General features: G+C 41.6%; 1 protein-coding gene across 7 annotated transcripts in view; it reads right to left on the bottom strand.

Moving 5' to 3' along the window:
- The window catches only part of CLINT1 (clathrin interactor 1), a 58,051-nt gene extending 38,989 nt beyond the window's left edge, over window positions 1–19,062 (bottom strand). For all 7 annotated transcript variants that reach the window (XR_014229442.1, XR_014229443.1, XR_014229444.1 and 4 more), the window contains exon 1: window positions 18,904–19,062. Coding sequence is in view for 4 of the 7 variants with exons in the window: in XM_082323841.1 (XP_082179967.1) it covers window positions 18,904–18,944 (41 nt within the window). In the remaining 3 variants the exon portion in view is untranslated. The remainder of the gene's footprint in view (window positions 1–18,903) is intronic.
- Between the last annotated feature and the right edge of the window lie 363 nt (window positions 19,063–19,425).

Genomic DNA, 19,425 nt, shown 5'->3' on the forward strand with positions numbered 1-19,425 from the left:
CTGCAGACTCCCTGCAGTATTAATACTTTCATATTCTGATATAAAACCATCCCTTGTGGTTTACACCAACAGATACATGGCTGCTTTAAGTATCTTAATTGTGAGCAATTGTAGAGTGGCAATATGTGGTGGTAAATAACTTCTCAAACTCACTGAGGATTGGCCATGTTAATACTATCGATTGTGGCTTTGTACCACCTTTCGAGAAAGCATTTCTTCCTCTAAAGCCCAGGCCCATTTCTTTATTTCCCCATTCTTTATGGGATCTTTTGGTTCCAAACATCCACCCTAACGTTCCTCAGTTAGAATCCTCTAATCTTCAATGATTAGACTATCTTCACTTCAAATACACATTTCCACAGTTCCATTTTTAAAGGCTTAGTAAGTGTTGTCATTTTGCTTATTATACTTCATTCAAAAAACCTTCTTTAAAAGGTGACTTACCAAAATCAATGTTATACTCCAGGCAAGTAGAATGAATCAAAATACTTCCTTTTAACTTACATTGTAAGAACACCACAATAGTATTACCATTGCTTTTCAGTATTAGTTTTTAGGTCACATTTTTTAGTTCAAATTTTAGCTGAAATTAAGAGTTATTACACCTAAACCATTCTTGTGACAAATCCGATTAATCTTAAGCATGAAAACCGATTTTACAAACAAGTGGAAAAAAGCTGCCTTTCAGGCAACATGTGGCACTTTGGTGGGCTAGTGACATGCTAGCAGAGCAGCTCCGCTTTTGATGCAGACAAAAAGGCGATGCTGTTACTGCCCTTTGCAAGTTTGCAGTCTCCTTGCACTCATGTGAGCACACATCTGGCTTATCAGATGGAAGGCACTGCTTCGTAGCTCCTACTCCCGTGCATTTAGTTGCTTTCAAAGCTCAACACACCATGTTTAAACAGCAGCAGCCATACAGTCAAAAAAGAAGTGGAATTGCAAAACTTGGATAACCTTTTGTAACTGCAGAACTAAAGAGATTTCCATATGTATGGTGTAATCACATGACTAGAGTTATTTTTGCTCAGTCCTCAGACTTACTTTGCTACTCTGCTCCTTACACCTCAGATTTTTTCCTTCCGTAACAAAAAAGCTGCAACAATTTTAAAAATATTTTTTTAGAGTTAACTACATGTCTTTACAGAATTCATTCAGATTGCACTTCCTCCTTCAAGACTCAGCAAGAGCCTCTACATATTTTCCGTCAAGGGCTGCATCTTTAATTTTTCCATATTTGTGATCCAGTCAGGTAATATGACTTATTCTGAAAACAAATGTTTAAAGAAGTAGGACAAAGAGCAAGAGATCTAATTAAGAACACACTTTCTGTAGAGTGCTTCTGATATGAATAAAATACCAGCACAAAAAGGTCAATCCCCATAAACACTGCTAGACAATTATAACACAAAACTAAAATTTAAATACATTATTTTGAGAGAGAGAGACTGAAACACTCTGCACCACAGCTCACACCCTCGAATCAACTGCGTTTCTCTGTGCTTTGTTGCATTCATATAACTTCAAGAGTAACTTTCCCTGAAAACAAAAAGCTCATTTCATATGTTCATGATGTGTTGCATAAACCGCCTTCTGAGTAAGGTATCTGGTGCTACTTACTTCTTTGCATGCACAGGGTATTAAGATACCATATTCAAGCCCACAGCTCACGTATTTTAAGTGTGTACAGAAACCTTCAACAGGCAGAGACTCACAAGTACTCCCAGTCAGCTTTCAGGATGGGGACATAATACTTTAATCTTGCAAGAGAAGTAATTACAAGAAGAATGAGGTCTTACCCTTCTTTCAAAACAAGAAATAAAAGGGATAAAAGTTTTCAGAGGACAAGCAAGTTGTAGTTACACTCAACATGAGGCAACAGTAAGCTCTGAAGCTGTGTAACTTCAACCCACCTGCGTACCTCAGATTTCCTATTTTTGACCATACAAAAATGTTGAGAATGACCTTGGATGGAGGAGGAAGATTGGGGGGGGGGGGGGGGGGGGGGGGGGGGGACACACCAAAAAAACCAACCTCACAGTAAAAAGAATCCTCTGTCGGTTGCTATGGCACTCCAAACCCTCTAGAAAGTTGCGTAATGACCTCTTGTCCAGGTTTCGGCTGGGACAGAGTTAATTTTCCTCCTAGTAGCTGGTATAGTGCTGTGTTTTGGATTTAGCATGAGAATAATGTTGAAAATACACAGATGTTTCAGTTGTTGCTAAGTCGTGCTTACACCAGTCAAGGGCTTTTTCAGCTTCCCATGCTCTGCCCGGTGCACAAGGAGCTGGGAGGGGGCACAGCCAGGACAGCTGGCCCAGACTGGCCCAAGGGCTATTCCATACCGTATGGCGTCATGCCCAGTATATAAACTGGGAGGAGTTGGCCAGGGGACAGTGATCGCTGCTCTGGGACGGGCAGGGCGTCAGCTGGCAGGTGGCAAGTGGTTGCATCACTTGTTTTTCCTGAGTTTTGTTCCTCTCTCGCGTGCGTTGTTTTCCTTTTCATTACAATTTATTATTATTATATTTCAATTATTAAACTGTCTCAACCCACGAGTTTTCTTACTTTTGCCCTTCTGATTCTCCCCCCCATCCCACCGGGGGGGCAGGGGGGTGGTGAGCCAGTGGCTGTGTGGTGCCTGGCTGCCGACCGACGGGGGCTAAACCACCACACCTCTCTACCTAAGACAACGCATCTCCTACTCCCAGAACAAACCTCAAGTTTTCAGAGTGTCAAAAGAGCCGTGCCGTTAGCGCTTCAACGCGATCCCCAAAAGATACCACTCCTTTCATAAGCCCCCCTCACCTCTAAAGCTCTGCAATTCTGCTCCCTCACTATTCACGTGAAATGCATTCACCAAAAAACTTCGTACTAGGGCTTTCTGACAACATGAAGAGCACGTAACAGTTCTAAGTTCACAGTAATGCAACAACTGATCAAGGAAACCTCTTGATGCTATATATACTTGAAGTATATTAGCTGAATAGTTACAGGTAAGAGATTTTACTCTGAAAAGCAGGGACACTGCCCGGTAGTTACTACACCTATGAATGGCGCAGATCTATTCAGTGTTACTAATCACACTGAATTCTAAATAATCCAAACCTTCCTTACTCAAAGAACGGTTTCAAATATTTGTCAACTGACAGAGTATTTGGTGTGGACAGAAGAATGCACATGCAATAATATGGAGTTTAATATTGCCCAAACCCACCCGCGCAACATTAACGGACCACGTTTAATGATCCTTGTAGTTTCAGCTATCCCTTCATTGCAAGCTGAGTACCATTAAAACATTGCTCTAATTCCAAATTTATTACAAATTAAGCATTACTCTAAACACATGCTAGCTCTTCCACTAGGGAGGGCTGATTAAAGTTTAAACAATGCAGGCGCTGAAGCTTTTAAGACACAAACTGATCATTCCCTGCTACTATATCATCACTCTGGCACTGTGACATCCCATGCAGCCCTGTCCTTCGCAATATCAGTCACCTTCTGCAGTCCTTTTGAGAGGAATAAACCTGAGTACAAGAACTCCTCTAAGCCAACAGTAAGCACCTGGTAGAAGCTCTTCTCTGACCAGATCCACAGGCGAGGTTACCAGATCTGTCTGCCCTTGTTCCCTCCAGCCTGTCCGAGGGCTCTAATTCTTGCCAGCTCCTCTCCCTGCCCCTTCAGGCTCAAGGCACCAGGAGTCAGGCAACAGCATCCCAACTGCACGTAAACCGTACATGCCAAACACCCAACTTTTACAACACAAGCTGCACTCTCTCCCTAACACCAGACCAGCTTTGAAGGGCTCGCAGCTTCCTTCTACCTTCAACTACAGAGCTATGACTCTGTACAGCTTCACCTTTCAGCTGTGACGTAGCAAAGTATTAACACCATGTTACCTAAGAAAGGCCAAGACGTGTATCTCATCAACAACAGAATCTAGAAGTATGGTCCAAGTAGCAGGTGAAGCAACTAAACAAGAAAACCTTCAACTGCTGTTTTAATCCAGCCTTGTGTCCTGGAAAATGTCTTAAGACTGAGGCAGAAGCTGCACTGCGCTTCCCAGAGCAGGAGAAAGGAAGAGGAAGCAACAGTTCATGCAAAGTTAGCAAATTGCAGGCTCATAACCAGTTTTCCTTCATTTATTCAAGTGTCTTTCAGTGGCATGGCTATGCGGGAGGTACTCAATAGGAGAGACACGCACTTGAGACCACTGTCTTCATCTTTGTTTTTCTGAAGTGAACCGCATTACCATTAACTGATCTTATTTCTAAACACACTGGAATTAATTCTATAGTTGCTGCTGTTTGCAAAAACCCTACCACCTCAACATCAGATTTCAGGCCTTTTATTTCCTGAAAATAATTAAAATAAGATCAGAAAATGAATACTGATGTCACTACAGAGAAGCTGATCAGCTTCTCCTCACCTGCTAACAAGTAAGAACAAGAAATTCAACATCTTATAAATCAAAGTGCAATTAAGACTCTGCAGTCTCCCAGTGAATACTTTGTACTTCTTTAACATAAGCAGGGCTATGCAAGGGGAAATCTTCTCAAAATTGATTCCTTACAGCCTGCCTCCTTACTATTTGAAGCTGAAAGCAAGAACTATTCCACTGTCCTATGCAGCGCTACAATACCTGCTACACTCAATAGCTCTAACACGCCTGCAGCGTTTCCTTTCATGTCCAATACTGAAATCAAATCCAGAAAAGACCATTACATCTGTCAGACAATTTAAGGAAAATGCTGTCTTTAAGTAAGACTACATGGAGTATGTCTGGATGCAAGAACCTTCTTTCTTGACTCCACTATACACAGCCATAAGAGGAACACAATCAAGGCCCTTTAAACTTTTGTTTCGGTGTCTCCAAGAGCATCTCCCTTCTCCTAGGGAGGAAGCTATTCAAAAATTAAGCCTTTCCCTGCACCTCACCTTGCTAACAAGTAAGAATAAGAAATTCAACACCTTATAAAGTGCAATTAAGACTCTGCAGTCTCCCAGTGAGTACTTCGTACTTCTTTAGCATAAGCAGGGCTGTGCAAGGGGAAACTTGTTCAGTATCAATCTCTGACTGTGTCAAAAGATGCCTATTATATAAAAAAAAGTAAGGGCAAGTATGCAGTGATAATTCTGCAAAATAAGCTGTGAGCATCCAGCAGTTTAGGGCTAGAGGCAAAGAATTCAGGCGGATTTCCTGCTATGCCTTCACCTTTTGCCAGCGCTCCTTCAGTATCCAGTGGCCCTAAAGGTGCGCTCTGACTTCTTGCTTCCAACCTGTTTTGAACTAGGTTGTGTGCCTTTCACAAGTTGTTCTTCAAACGTGCTCTCGTCTGTTTGCTTTTACATGAGAATGACTAGCAACTCTAAACTCTGCATTTTCTTCAAATGGACATTTCAGCTTTCTGAAACACATTTTTGCTTTGAATTATTGCCTTAACCCTCCTCTTCACCAATGATGTTTCTTTTTCATCACTGTCTTTGAGAAGTGGTAACAGTTTTGTTATGTGCCACCAATATAGCATTTTCATTACCTCCACATCACCTCCAAGGATTCCATTCTTGCCCTTGAAAGCTATTTTTTTTAAAAAAATCCTAGTTTTTATGTAAGCAACCTTTTTGAAAAATGCACCCGTTTTTTTCTTTATGCTTCTATTGCTCACAAAGACTTTTAATCCAAGTGCTTTATGTTCACTATTACAGAATGGCTCCGAAAGTAATATCCTGAACCAGAATCCATGCGCAGCTCAGGATCAAGTCAAGGCTTCCCACTTCTGCCTTTTCCACTAGCTCTTCGGTGAACCACTCACGGATCATCTCAGCGTGTGCTGTTCTCGGTGCGAGATGCTGACGCAATGTCTATCTAACCCACATAGGATACATGAAGTCACCCATCGCTATCACGTTTCCTGCCCACATCGCCTCTCCGCCATCCACGCGGGGTGGGAGGACACCAAGCAATACAGTCCTCTTCCTGTTCTCGCTCTGCCCTCGTGCCTTCAGTCCTGAATTTTCAGTTCATTGGGACTGACTGATTGACACAATTTCTTGTTAATCTGGTCTGGAAAAGCTTTCTTCAGCGTGTTGCTCATCCGTTCAGCCGTGCCTGTGTTATTTTGTGCTTGGCCTATAATGGAGTCCTGCTAACCACACTGTTTTAAAATGGGACACTGACAGAACAGATTTATCCAAACTTTTATGGAAGAAAAATATTCCAGGTTCCACCTTATTCTTCAGTCTTCTAAAAATCGGTCTGAAGCAGAGACAGATATGCTTTGGAACAGATGTACATCTCGTACATTAGACCTTTAAGAACTATTCTCCCTTCACCACCTGGAGGCCTTCCTCCCATTAAATTAGTCGGTATCTCCTGATCAAATTAATTTATTACAATCATAATAAAGTTATGCTGACAACTGGTTCTGACAATCAGATGTTTCCCCGCTATTTCTTCTATCACATCTTATTACATGGGATAGGTACACCATATATAATGAAAAGCACATCAAAATATTTCAGCTGATACAAGAATTACGGATGAGGCTCAGGGCACATGAAACAATAATGAAATACTACACAAGTGCTGCACAATGCACTTTGTGTCACTCATGGTACTTCCACTGGCAGAAAGAGCAAAGCTTTTTCACCCCAAAACTGCGTGTTAGGAAATATAAGGGCTGTTGTACCTTCTCAGTCCACTTCCACTTGATGTATTCTGGCTGATCTTTATTTTAGTATTCTGTAAAGAGCTCTTACGGTTGCAGAGAGCCGAGTCAGAACCAGGGAACGGCGGAGGCTGGGAGGCAGCTCCTGTGATCCCCTAGCCCACCCACCCGGCTCCAGCAGGCTCGGCAGGAGCAGGTTGCCCAGGTCCATGTCCAGACAGGTTCTGAAGATCACCAAGGACGGAGCCCCCACAGCGCTTCTGGCCAACCTGCTCCAGTGTTTGACCACCCTCACGGTAAAAAAGTGTTTTCTTCTGTCCAGATGCAATTTGATGTGTTTTAATTTGTGCCCAGTGCCTCTTGCCCTGTCAAGTTTTATTACTATTTACTGCATCTTCTAGAACTATTACTGGGATATGATGTTTTAGTCTTGCTTGCCATAAACAAGTCTTTGATTTCAGGTGGTTATTTAGAAAGACAAAACTGAAGTTTCTCACTAAACCATGCCAGAATAATTACTACAAGGAAAAGGAAAAAAAGGGCATGAGGAAAGCAAACATCACTGTTCCAAGTACACACTGGGAAAAAATACTTGCACAGAATTTAAATCAACTCAAATGCAGCTCCCAGGAACGGCACAATTACTTAATTTTCAGCTTATTATACTGCAGCCAGTAAATTAACCAAAAAAAATTGTTTTTTAAAAAAAAATCTAATCTTTTCCTACTTCGGATTGTTCATCCTTTAATAACCCTGAATTACTATATTTCTACCCTGCTACAAGTGTATCTAAGAATAAAAAGCAGTCACCATAATCCTAAATAGACTAAATTAGCTTAATACCTATTTTCTTTTGTCATTCAATTTTCTATGAAGGTAGGTCACAACCTAGAAATCCTTCTACTGCCGTATTAAGCAGTTGGACAAAGTAACTTTGGCTAATAGCTAAAGGCAGAGTGTCCTTCTACAGCTATTCACAGCAGAGTATCCAAAAATGGGCACAAGCAGTAAGAACACACCATTCAGAATAAGCATTAGGATATCAGTGTTATGATATTAACGTTCATTATTTCATTAAGATTTTCAGATTGGTATCTCACATTAAATAAAAAGGGTAGCTTGGCAAACTAAAAACCCCACAAGTTCACAAACAAGCGTTTTTACTCAAAGCAAGCGTTCTTTTGTGGAACGAGTCTGGCAAATTACATACAAATTAACTTTCAAAATGCCAAGCCATGTTTATTTGTGGAGGATAATGATGTTTCCTCTCCTTTCATAGGTATCATTTGTTAAACCAGTTCCTGCAGGAGATCAAGTATCTCTTATGTCCTAAAAAGGTAACAAGAGCTGTTTCATTTGCCTCGGAGCCCCAGTTTCTAGTTCCTGTCCACACACAGATGATAATTTCAAGTTACACCGTGTATTTACAACAAAGCAATTTCACTATGGTTCAATACAGGAACTATTTATTTATTTACTCACTCATGGTAAGATTACTGGATTTTTATGATGTTATGTCTGCAGCTACAGAAGAAAGTTACAGTTACCTTATCATTAACAAAAACCCGACACTGGCAGTTTAAAGGCTAAGAGACTCCACTTTCCAATTAGACATCTATTAGCACTAAGTTTTCAAGCTGTCTCAAGAAATGAAATCAACTGTTTGGTAGCAAGGAGAGATAAACCATTGTAATAGAAGTTAACTCATTTAGACAATAAACACCTTTGAACAGAGGGGGGTTTTTTCCCCCCACCTCTCTTTGCATGATCATATGGAAGAATGGTTAAAATAATTAAATAATCATCAAATCAAGAAATAATTAAAAGTGACAGCAATCATTAAAGTATCAGCTCTATTCGCAGAAGTAAGTTACCAGGAGGGTAATTTATTTTTCAGAAGATGCATCCACGCACTGCAACTCCAATATAATTACCTAAGCTTATCAAAAGCCTTTTTCTTCTCTTTATATTCAAAATAGAGTTAGAGAAACCTTCCACTGAGCAGTCTCATACAACACAAAACAGACACCTCCCAAGAATCACATAGGGATGTTTACTAAATATAAAGTCATGTCTTGCGAGGGAACACTGACCAGTCTGTGAGGTACATTAGGATGCTTCCAAACAGCTTGACAGGATGGGGAGAGCAACCAACAAGAAAAACATTTAGTGTTATGACTCAGAATGGAGCAAACAAAAAACCCCATACTCCCTGACTCCCAACAGGTCTCATTATTATTACAACAGGTTAAAAAAACCCACAGGTCACTCTCATTAAACAAGCTGAATATACACTAATAGTTCTAACTGTATCCCAAATGAACCAGTTCATACCTATTAAGCATGCAGTTAATATTTAACTGGTTAGGATAGGACACACAATTTGGATGAGGGGAGGGAAGAGTAAAACAGCTTTGAGGTAGTTTCTTTAAAACACCCAAATACACACCAACAATGCTGATTTTGTCATATTAGTTTCATTTTTAGTGGCAAACCAAACACATCCAAAAAGATTTAATCTATTTAAAATAACAGTCTACAGAGAATACCACACTCACCGCTCTATAATAACTGAAATATATACCACCAGTATTTTTTCATATAATTATCTTCACTTTTAAATTGAATTGAAAGCATCTCTCATGAAGATCTGTTGGATCCTGAGATCACTTCCAGCCTGAATCATTCAAAGCAGCACCATACGAGAGACACAACTATCTATTTCAATCTATATCCTTTCTCCCAAATTTGGACCTGAAAGTGGAACCAGAAATATTAATGCATATCCCCCAACACAACAGTGATACAAACACAGAAAGGTTAGCTCAGGAGCTTGAAGTAGTGATATACAAAATAGAAGAGCAACCTTAAGAAATTTAAACTTAGAACTTAAATTTGTGATCTTTTAGAGCAGTTTTGCAGCTAACAAGCCACTAACAGCGCAGTTTCAAATAATAAAGTTAAGCAAAAATGTATCATCATCAAAAAAGGGTCCCAGCCATCTTCCTGTCCTTTCACCTATCAACTCAAGTGCTTGTGGTGCCATAAGCAGCTGCTTATGCAGCACGCCGCCAAACAGTTATGAACCCTCAAAGCTGGGGGTTTGGGGTTTTTTTAGCTATATCAGCAAGATAGCACAAGCAAATACTGAACTACACAGCAGCAGCATAAGGAAGGCAAAGGCAGTGAATGGCCAGGTATAAAAGTGAGACATTCTCTTTTAGTGGAAGAATAATTTTAGAGCTCCGCAACCTGTTTGTGAAACCACATGGGAAGGGTGTACTTCAAGCACTAAACCCGTACCTTGCCCTCCTTTGCCCCCAGCCACTTATTCTTCCCCACATACCATTCCTTTCTTTATGCCAGTACAAATATTTGTGTGACCATGGAGTTAACTATACCAGGGAACTGATCCAGTGGAGAATTACATTGGCAAAAACAACCAGTCTGAGAGAGAGATTCTCTCATCAAGCAGAAAGTATGCTAGTGCCAGCAAAAGGGAGAGAGAAGTCTGCAGCCTGTAGCAGACGGAAGGCTGTGAAACCTCTTTTACCATCAGCCTACGCTTACGCTGACTGTGAAACTACAACCCAAGATTTCATGGCTTAGGTTATGTTTTCATATGAAACCAGGGCGACTACAAGGGGAGACCCAGCCATGTGTTCCCGTGTCCTCCGCTTACGCTAGCTTTAACTGTCTCTCTCCTCTCCCCTTCCCTCCCGTCCCCTCTCAACACTGCGGCCTCAGAGATGTGACACAAACGCTTGTGCAGTTGTATGGCAAACGAGTCTAGGGAACTAACCTCACTTAAAACCAAATAACCTACAAAGTCCTTTTGGGAGAGAGACAAAGGAAGAGAGAAAGCTTCCAGTTGGGTCTGTTCCTCTATCCAGTTCACTGCACCGCAACCCAAACCACCATACTTACACAGCACACAACACGGGAATAAATAAGTAATGAATACTTTTTCTAACGCTGTTATTGAAAAAAAATACTCAGAGAACCACAGCCTACACAGCTTTCTGTAAAGATGTGAACTACTTGTAGCAATTTCACATGACCTTAACAGACACTTGCACCTCAAAAAATAAAGTGCACCCCGGTTAGAATCAGATCTTATTTTTCAGAGAGGCAGACGAGTGGGACTCTTCTGTCATGAGAGAGTTACGCTCTCCTACACAAGTGCTCTTTCTAAAGAGACTACCAAACATCCTTAAAAAAGTTTTAGCTATACTACAGCTGTTTATTCCAAATGGAACAGGTAAATAAAGCTCATGCTCCAAAGTGAAAGATGAGAGCAGCTGTCAATCCTTATCTAGAACCGGGCCCGTATTTGTCCCATGCCAATAAGATCCAGCACACTGTAAGGAGCTGGAAAAAGACCAATCGCAAAACTGAATACTTTATTCGTTTGGTACATTTGCGACTAATTTAGTTTTTCGTTTTCTTGCCCTATATTAGTTTTACCTTATGATTAAAAAAAATTTGAGATAAGCATTTAAGCAGTCTGTAAAACAGTCAACTTTAAACAGAAATTTATGCTATTGTACATCTTTGGTTTAGTAAAATAGCAATTAAAGGGAGTAGCTCTCCTACTTTTTCCAAAACCAAGGAGTCTCAATTTCCCCCCCCTTTCTAAAATACTGTCTTAATATTAGTTCGGAACACACAGGGGGAATTTGGAAGTTGAAGTTTCACATCAAGCACATGGCAAAGTATTTGAAACGTACTTGAAGCAATAGGTCGTGTTCTGCATGTCAGAAATGAGTTTCTCAGCTTCAAATGGAACTTCTTGTGTTATGACTCGAGGACAAGCTGTATCCCAAACTTCGGAATAAACCAATGAGAGAAATTCCAAAAGCTCCAAGACAAAGCATACAACTCTTAAGATCAACACATTTTTGTGTTCTGAATCTATCATCCTACGAGATAATGCTTCGCTCATTCTCCGTCTCATCTTTCTGTTTTCACAAAAGCTTATCATTTTCACATAAATACAGAAATTCTTTTAAAACTTGAAACGAATGGAGGCAGATAGGAGATACAAGAATCAGATCAGACTTTCAAGATTGCATTTTAGGACCATTGCAATGTTTATAGAGTTGCACCTTGAAATAGGCAAGCCTGAGGAGGGAAAGCAGTAGTGTGTCCCACATTCGCACAATGCTTTGGAATTAATTATACCTTGTATATGAAATAATTACTCAAACCAGCTAATATTTTATAAGACACTAGCTGGCAACACAACCAAGAGGAATTAGTACAGAACTGAGTTAAGCACCTTGATCCTTTTGACCACAGTTGCACACACTGATGTAGGTAAGGCTCTTATCTTTGACCAGCTTCATTTACTTCCCAAGCAGAAGCCTACTCTTATTTCTGGCAAGGCGATGCAAAGCCATGTTTTTAAAAATACTTCAAGGACCCAGAAGTTGTCATACATACACACATCATTTAGATTCCCTGAAAATACATAAGGCCAACACATTAGCTAGCCTTATGCAGCATAATACAAACTCTTGTTAGCTTCCATAGGGTGTAAAATGGCAACAATACATTTGAAAGAGCACTAACAAAAGCACCGCTTGGAGGTGTGTGCTGATGAAACTTGTGTGTTTGGTCACAACCACCTTACGCTAACTTTAAATATATACTTCAGCTTGTGATATTTGCCTACTTTTCATTACTCCGCTAGTTGAATATTCAAACAGGAGAATGACATATCTATGTACATAAGATAACAGAGCGTACTACTTTCCAAGATGCTTATCGCCAAAACTAAATTACATGGCCCAAAGACTATGACCATTTCTATTCCTTATTAAAAACAGCAACTCTTTGGAAGTTTTTAAAGGAAAGCCCTAGGAAACAAGTGCTGTGACAAGTGCTTGGCAGACACAGCCACACACAGCTGCAGAGCCAAATGATACTTTCAAGTACAGTCTTCCTTTGCATTCCCAAGACTCTCACACTCTGGTAACCAGGCAGAGGACAAGTCCTTATACGGCTGGAGATAATAATCATCACCTTGCTTGTAATAATGATACAAAATGCTGTTTTTAAAGCAGTTATCAGCAGGACATCTCTTAAGCAGCAATAGGAGGATAACTCATGCAGTGAGGGTTAACTGTCCCTTACATAAAACGATGGAAGTGTTCACTGCTCTGAAGATCTTGCTTATCCAAACTAAAATAAATCTTAAATATAAAGAAAACTAAATGATCCTGGAACTGGAGCAAGGGGGTTTACGGGAAGGTCAGATAGCAATGGACTAGTATTAGACAGTTATTTACCCTTTCACTGGATGTATCATATGATGGATCATTTACCGTAATACCTGCTATTACTAAACCAGCAAACAGCACTTCATTACAGAAGCCCTCAATAGTCTGGGTGGACAAATCCACGAACCATACGAAAATTGCCTGTAAACAAGAACAATTACAGGCACATTAAAAAAAAAAGAAAGTAGTTAGGCAAGAGGATTTAAAACCCCCAGCTGAGTATACGTAAGATCCTGCTTATATGTTGGTCAAACGTGAGCATACTACAGGCAATAAGCAACTGAAAGTTAATGGTAAGCCATGTAATTGTAGAGCAAATTACTGGTATGCATTTACCATATTAATAAAGTATAATGCAGACATAGCATGAGCTAGCAGACAACAACACGAGACTAGAAGTCAGCAAATCCAGAGTTTTAACTGTTATCAACTCATTGTGACTTGGTTTACTTGACACAACTATCTTTTTAGTTTTCCTCATCTGTGAAGTGGGGGTAATCCAGAAACCTCTACTCCTCAGCTGAAGTGCAAGGTCTAATTTACATGCCATGCTTTAGGCTACAACAGCTAGGAACTGCAATGACAATCGAAACAGTAATTCACTCTACCAATAATTTACCCTTCTCTTTACAGCTTATATAATTAGAAGTACTAAAGAAAACATGCTGTTTATTAACTAAAAGAACTTCTCCCCTACCTAGTTGCATTGGAGCTGATGACAGCAGCTCCTTTAATCCTTCCTGTTCCACTAACACTAAAAATCCTTCCTCCTTGCATAGATGTAACATCAGAAGAAATAATAGAGGACCCCAGCGCCCAACTCTACAAATAAATTCTCAAGTGTTATAAATGCTTCCAACATTTAGCATCCGTACAAGCACTACAATCAGTTTGAAACAAGACAATTTGCTGTCCGTTTAAAAACAGCTTAAAATATTACATACTTGGACAATTCCTCAAGCTTGCAAAGCATATGAAAGGATAGCTCTGCAATGCTTCAAATCCCACTCTCCAACATGAGGAGGTGCAAATACATTCCTGCTGGGTCACTAGAAAGGTGTGGTAAGAGCAGTACTAGCAAAGCAGTTAGGACTCAGCTAGGTGCACAAACAACTGAACTGGAAAGGGGATGGTAAAAACAGGAGGATGGCGGCTGTCATATTCCTAATACTGGCAAGAAATCCACAGGCTTTCTCCTCTTCTTTTTAAGTATACATCCAAGAAGCTCAAAGACTCAGTGACAACTATCTCGCCCACCTTAACTAATTCAAATGAACATCTGGATTATACCGTCCTTACTACACGCAGATCTGTCACCTTCACCAAATTTTTAATTAGACTGTTTCTCACCCTTTGATGTATGAAAGGTGCTTAAAATGAGCTCTCTCACATTCTGGTCATGCACGTAGAAGATCACAAAAGCTAAGAATGGTAATGAAATTTTGAAGAAAGTGGCTGTAAAGTCTCATCACATTGTGCCACAGGCAGCAATCTAATCTCAATGGGTCCAAAGGTCTTCCAACCTGCTTACTGCATGTCCGTGACAGAAACTAGTTAGCAAAAATGTTAAGTTACAATGACATCTTATATTAAGAGATGAATTATTGCCATGAGGAGCCTAACTAGCCTTGCTAAATATATATGCATAAATGCTGTCTTCTGCTTTAAGCAGAAGAACCTTGTGCTAGGTTAAGAATGTAGAGTAACATTTCAGGAAAATAAGAATCAGCAGATTCTGCTTCAAGAAAAGAGAAGTCAACAAAACTAGAGAGAGAGATGTGATGGCCTGGCTTTTGAACTTGGCCACAAGGCCAAGCTAATACCTTCCTGCTTCTGCCAAGCTAAAAATTGTTTTAACGGGATTTCTTAATATTTCTTGTTTTCTTTTGAAAAAGCCATGGGGTTTTCTTTGTAGAACTCCCCCAGAAATTTCACAGGAAAGACAAAGCACAACATATACTTGTCCAATGAGAGTAAAAAAGGAAGTTAGTTACCAAGTTGCATAATACTCTAAATTTCCATAGCTAGGACTCCAGAACTGTATCTCAGGGACTACAATACCTTTTGCCAGTTCTGTTATCACACAGTGGGGAGATACTTGGTTGGGGCCTTTGATGGTTTGATTATCAATGTACAGATGCACCTACACCAATAAAAATACGACATTTCTCAAATAAGCTGCTTCTACACAGTACTGGCCAGCCTGCAGATCCTTCGTCTCACGCAGCTCACAAGCAGTTCAAAGGCAACGCTTACCCTCAAGTTTCATCACAACTACAGGGCTGTTTCGGAGCAGGCACGGGGCAACCTGAAGCCCCTGCTATGGGAGCCACAGAACACCTGGGACTGCTGTCACCAGGTCATCCAGAGACAAAGCCGCAAAACCCACCACGTGGCAGAGCAGTGGGATGGCTGGTGACCAGCATACTTCCCACCTGCCAAACGTCCTTAGAGCTCACACTCCCACCAGCTATCTAAAGTACACGATGCGTGCCTCTGCAGTCGGTCACGTTAAGATGTTGGTACGCAGCTCGTTAGGTCAGAAAAATTGCCCACCTCTTGCACATAATGTGTAGGCTACATACTTCTACCACAGACCTTACCTAAGTCTGTGACAAAATAGAATCAAGTCTACCACGTTACTTAAGGAGTGACTCGGAAATGCCACCTGACTCACTTAACTTAGCATCAGGCACCACCCTGGACTTGAGCCATCAGAAACCTCTGCCATTTAAACTGAGTTTACTGTTATAGAGCAAACAAATTGAGCACAGAGGGCTGCGTTTATATGGTTTACTTTCCAATTCAGTTCTGACCTACTGGGGTAAAAGAACCCATACAAGTGAACATCTAAAAAAAGTGAAAAGCTGCCTTCTGAAGTTAATTTATTCACATAATAAAATAATGTGAAATAGAATTTATTCCGGAAGAAATAAGAAAATTTAGACCTACCCCTTCTAAACTGCAAGCTAACCAGAAACTCAACAGAAACTCAATGTAATTCCACACATCTGAAGAACTCACACACACATTGCAGTACCTGGGAAGAAACTGGAGGGTGAAAGAAGTTTGACATTTATTTAGAAACTGCAAGAACAAAGCTTAGGACAAGCAAATTTTACTAGGCACAGGCAGGCTTTATTAGTTGTTTGGTTTAAGCCCCAAACTTTTTCACAATGCCCAGTTAGAAACAAGGTATTACTGTTCAATCATAACTAATCAAGGCACTTAAAATTTAAGAGGGGGCAGTTTTATTAGCAACTAAGAACAATGAGGTTAACAAAAAGGAGAACAAGACACAAAGTATATTGTCACATCTTAGAAGGGTCTAAATCTAACACTCTATCACAGTCTTCCTAAATTTCATATATAATAGTACCACCATTCAGTGTCAAAAATAACTGTCTTACACACAAAAGGATGCAGATCCATACTTTTGAGTTTCTAGAAAATGCTACAATACAAATAATATAGGTAATTCTAGTGTGAAGAAAACTACAAAGCAAAATTCACCTAATGAACTGGATTGCTCAATTTGTATCACACTGAAGAAAACATAAATACCAAATACTTCAATAATACTAAATACAGACTTGAATTTTTACTGTCTATTTTGCAGTTGTTAACTTATTTTTTGGTTCTAAAACTTTGAAGAATTTTAATAGGTTACTGTTTTTACTTAGGTTTTCTGTTGTTAAAGTAGCCTGCAGACATTGAAAAAAAATAATTAATAGTAGCTTAACTATGTATCATCGCTTTCTGAACTTTCACACACTGAAAAAATCTGAAAATTGTTTAACACAAGTCCTCCACCTTGAAATATCTCTGATGTAACCAAACTCTCAGCCACCTGAAGCCCAAATAAGGATAAAAAAACAGATAAGCAAGTTGAAATTCTAAGATGATAAATATCAGCTGAATATAGAACCAAGATGTAGAGTTAACCACTACAAAACTATCAAAGTTTGAACCAGCAAAATTTCAAGCTATTTGCGCATTTTCAAAGTCCCCATATAACCATATTCCTCTTTTAAAGGAAGAAAGAGACTTTCTTGTTAAAGTTCAGTATGTTCCTGCCACAGCATCAGCGGTTATTTATGAGGCAGATGATATCGCTTAGCCTCTTCTGCAGAGAATTTTGTAAGTCATGGCATTAAGACAGAAGACATTATGACAAATCTGCACGACACACAATGAGACTATTGATTTTTGATGTCTCTCTTTTTTTTTTTTTTAAATACACAATCTGCTTTATTTGGATAACATTATTCCCAGAAACTGAAGTTTACTCAAAAAACATTTCTGATTATTTGAAATGTCCACTTCTTGCACCTGGTTTGGAAATCGAATGTCTTTTCCAAACCAAATTTTGATGTACTGTTTGGCTTAATAACTTAGGAAATATCCTTAAAAGTAAACATTTTAAAAACAGTGACAGTGTTACAATGCTATAGCGATCATTAATCCTACACAAATAAAAGTACAGAAGGAAAACTTAGAAAAACTTGATTTCCCTGAAAGTGTCCTTTAAGGTCCTGGAACTCAACACAGGCCTATTTGGATTGTCCTACTATATACCTCATTCATCACATTATTAAAACTACTTTAGCAAGGGCTGACTTTGCACGCAAGGAGCTGTAAAAAGTAAACAAACTCCTCAGGAGAACTCTTATTCACAGTGGTTTTTAAATCTCATCTGTTTCTTGGCCTAGAAAAGTCTCAGTCTGGTATACAGCACCATAAGCAAAACACTTCATTATCATGAATAAGCTGCCATTTCTCTTCAGCTTGCTCCCTTTAAGCCTATATGTAAAGCCGGCCAGTTTAAGAACTGTTTGGATAAACAAAAGTAAAAAATGTTCAAAATGGAACCCCAGTTTTGAAAGACTCACCCTTTGACTTCTAAGTTTAGACACAACTAGTAGTTCATGTAATCTCATTTGGTATATACTAATCTACAGACCTTCAGCCAGTTATTCCTCTAAGTAGTCCACAATTCATGGAAAAGCACTCCAAGTTCGCCCCTAAAGATTTGTTATTTAAGGAGGCAAAACATAACCTTTGTAAAATTCTCTACCTTATCAAATTTTTCTCATGCCAAAAATAAAGGAGTGGCTGAGAAACTAACAATAACGTCACGTTCTCAAGCTGCAACACGGTGATCACGATACCCAAGACCACTGCCAAGTTTGCAGCGGGAGGAGGTTCCAGTCAAGGAAATAAACTTGCAAATATCTGAGCTATTCAAACGGTTAAGGGGTGAGATAAAGCGCTTCACTCCTCTACCACGCTCCGCCCGGAAAGGCCCAGGAGTGGCGAGTCAATGGCAATGGCAGTAGGGACCTGTCCGTAGGGAGGAGAACACTTAGAGAGCATGCGGTGACTTTGGAAGCACTCTGAAAATTTACTGCTGTACAGGTGGTTCTTCGCTCCCCTCCTTCTTTGAGTGACTTGTCCGTTTCTGCCTAAGGGGCCTAGGGGCCATGGCAGGAGCCAGTCCACCAGAGACAGATTTTAAGGGCTCATGGACCAAAACGGGCACGCAGCCCCGGGACCCCGGCAGAGAGGGGGGTACCCAAAGAAGCAGCGCAGCTCGCCACGGGCTGGAAGGGCCCAGATGAGCCCAAGAGGGGCGGGAAAGCGGCCAGCCATCATGGAAAGGCCACGGACTACCTGGAAAGCAGCCCCTGCCCGTCGGAGGGGCCACAGCGGCGCCGGGAGGAGGGGCAGGGGGCCGCAGCGGGCAGTCCCGGGGAGCCGGGACGGAGGCGGGGAGGGGGAGCGGGAAGGGGTCAGCTGGGCGTGGAGTGGGTGTGAGGCAGCCACCTCAGCAGGGGAGGGGCAGCGGCCATGTTGTGAGGGGGGCGAGGGGAGCCCGGGCCCGGCCGAGGGGCCACGACCGAGCCGCCCCCGGCCCCCCGCCCCGCCCGCCCGCGCCGCGCCGTACTCACGCCTTGTCCACCAGCTCCCGCACTTTCCACATATTGAGCATGGCGCCGACCGCCTGGAGACCTCCCCGGCCTCGCTGCCGTCCTCCTCCGCCGCCGGCCCCAGGAGGCCCCGCTCGCCGCGCTCCGGGCAGCCGCCGCCGCGCCGCCGAGCCAGGCCCGCTCCGGCTCAGCCGCCGCCTCTGCCAAGCGAGGGGACGCGGCGCCGCTCCCGGAAATGGAGAGTCCGGTAGCCGCGCGGCCTGCTGGGAGATGTAGTCTTCCCGCCGGCGGGGAGGCCGGGCCGCCCCGCGAAGCCTGCTGGGAGCCCAGCGCGGAGCCTGCTGGGAGTTTTAGTCTCCGGTGCGCACGGCCTGCTGGGAGTTGTAGTGCCGCGGCTTTCCCTGAGGGGGCGGGCGGGCGGGCAGCGGACCGGGCCTCGCCTCGCCTCGCCTGGCCTGGCCGCGTCGTGAGGGCTCCGTAGGCACTGTCACACAGCGCTGGAACCGAGGCTTTGTGCCCTTCTTGGCTTGGGGTGCGGGTACA

Source organism: Platalea leucorodia, assembly GCF_965183815.1.
Source record: "Platalea leucorodia genome assembly, chromosome: 11".
Lineage (NCBI taxonomy): Eukaryota > Metazoa > Chordata > Aves > Pelecaniformes > Threskiornithidae > Platalea > Platalea leucorodia.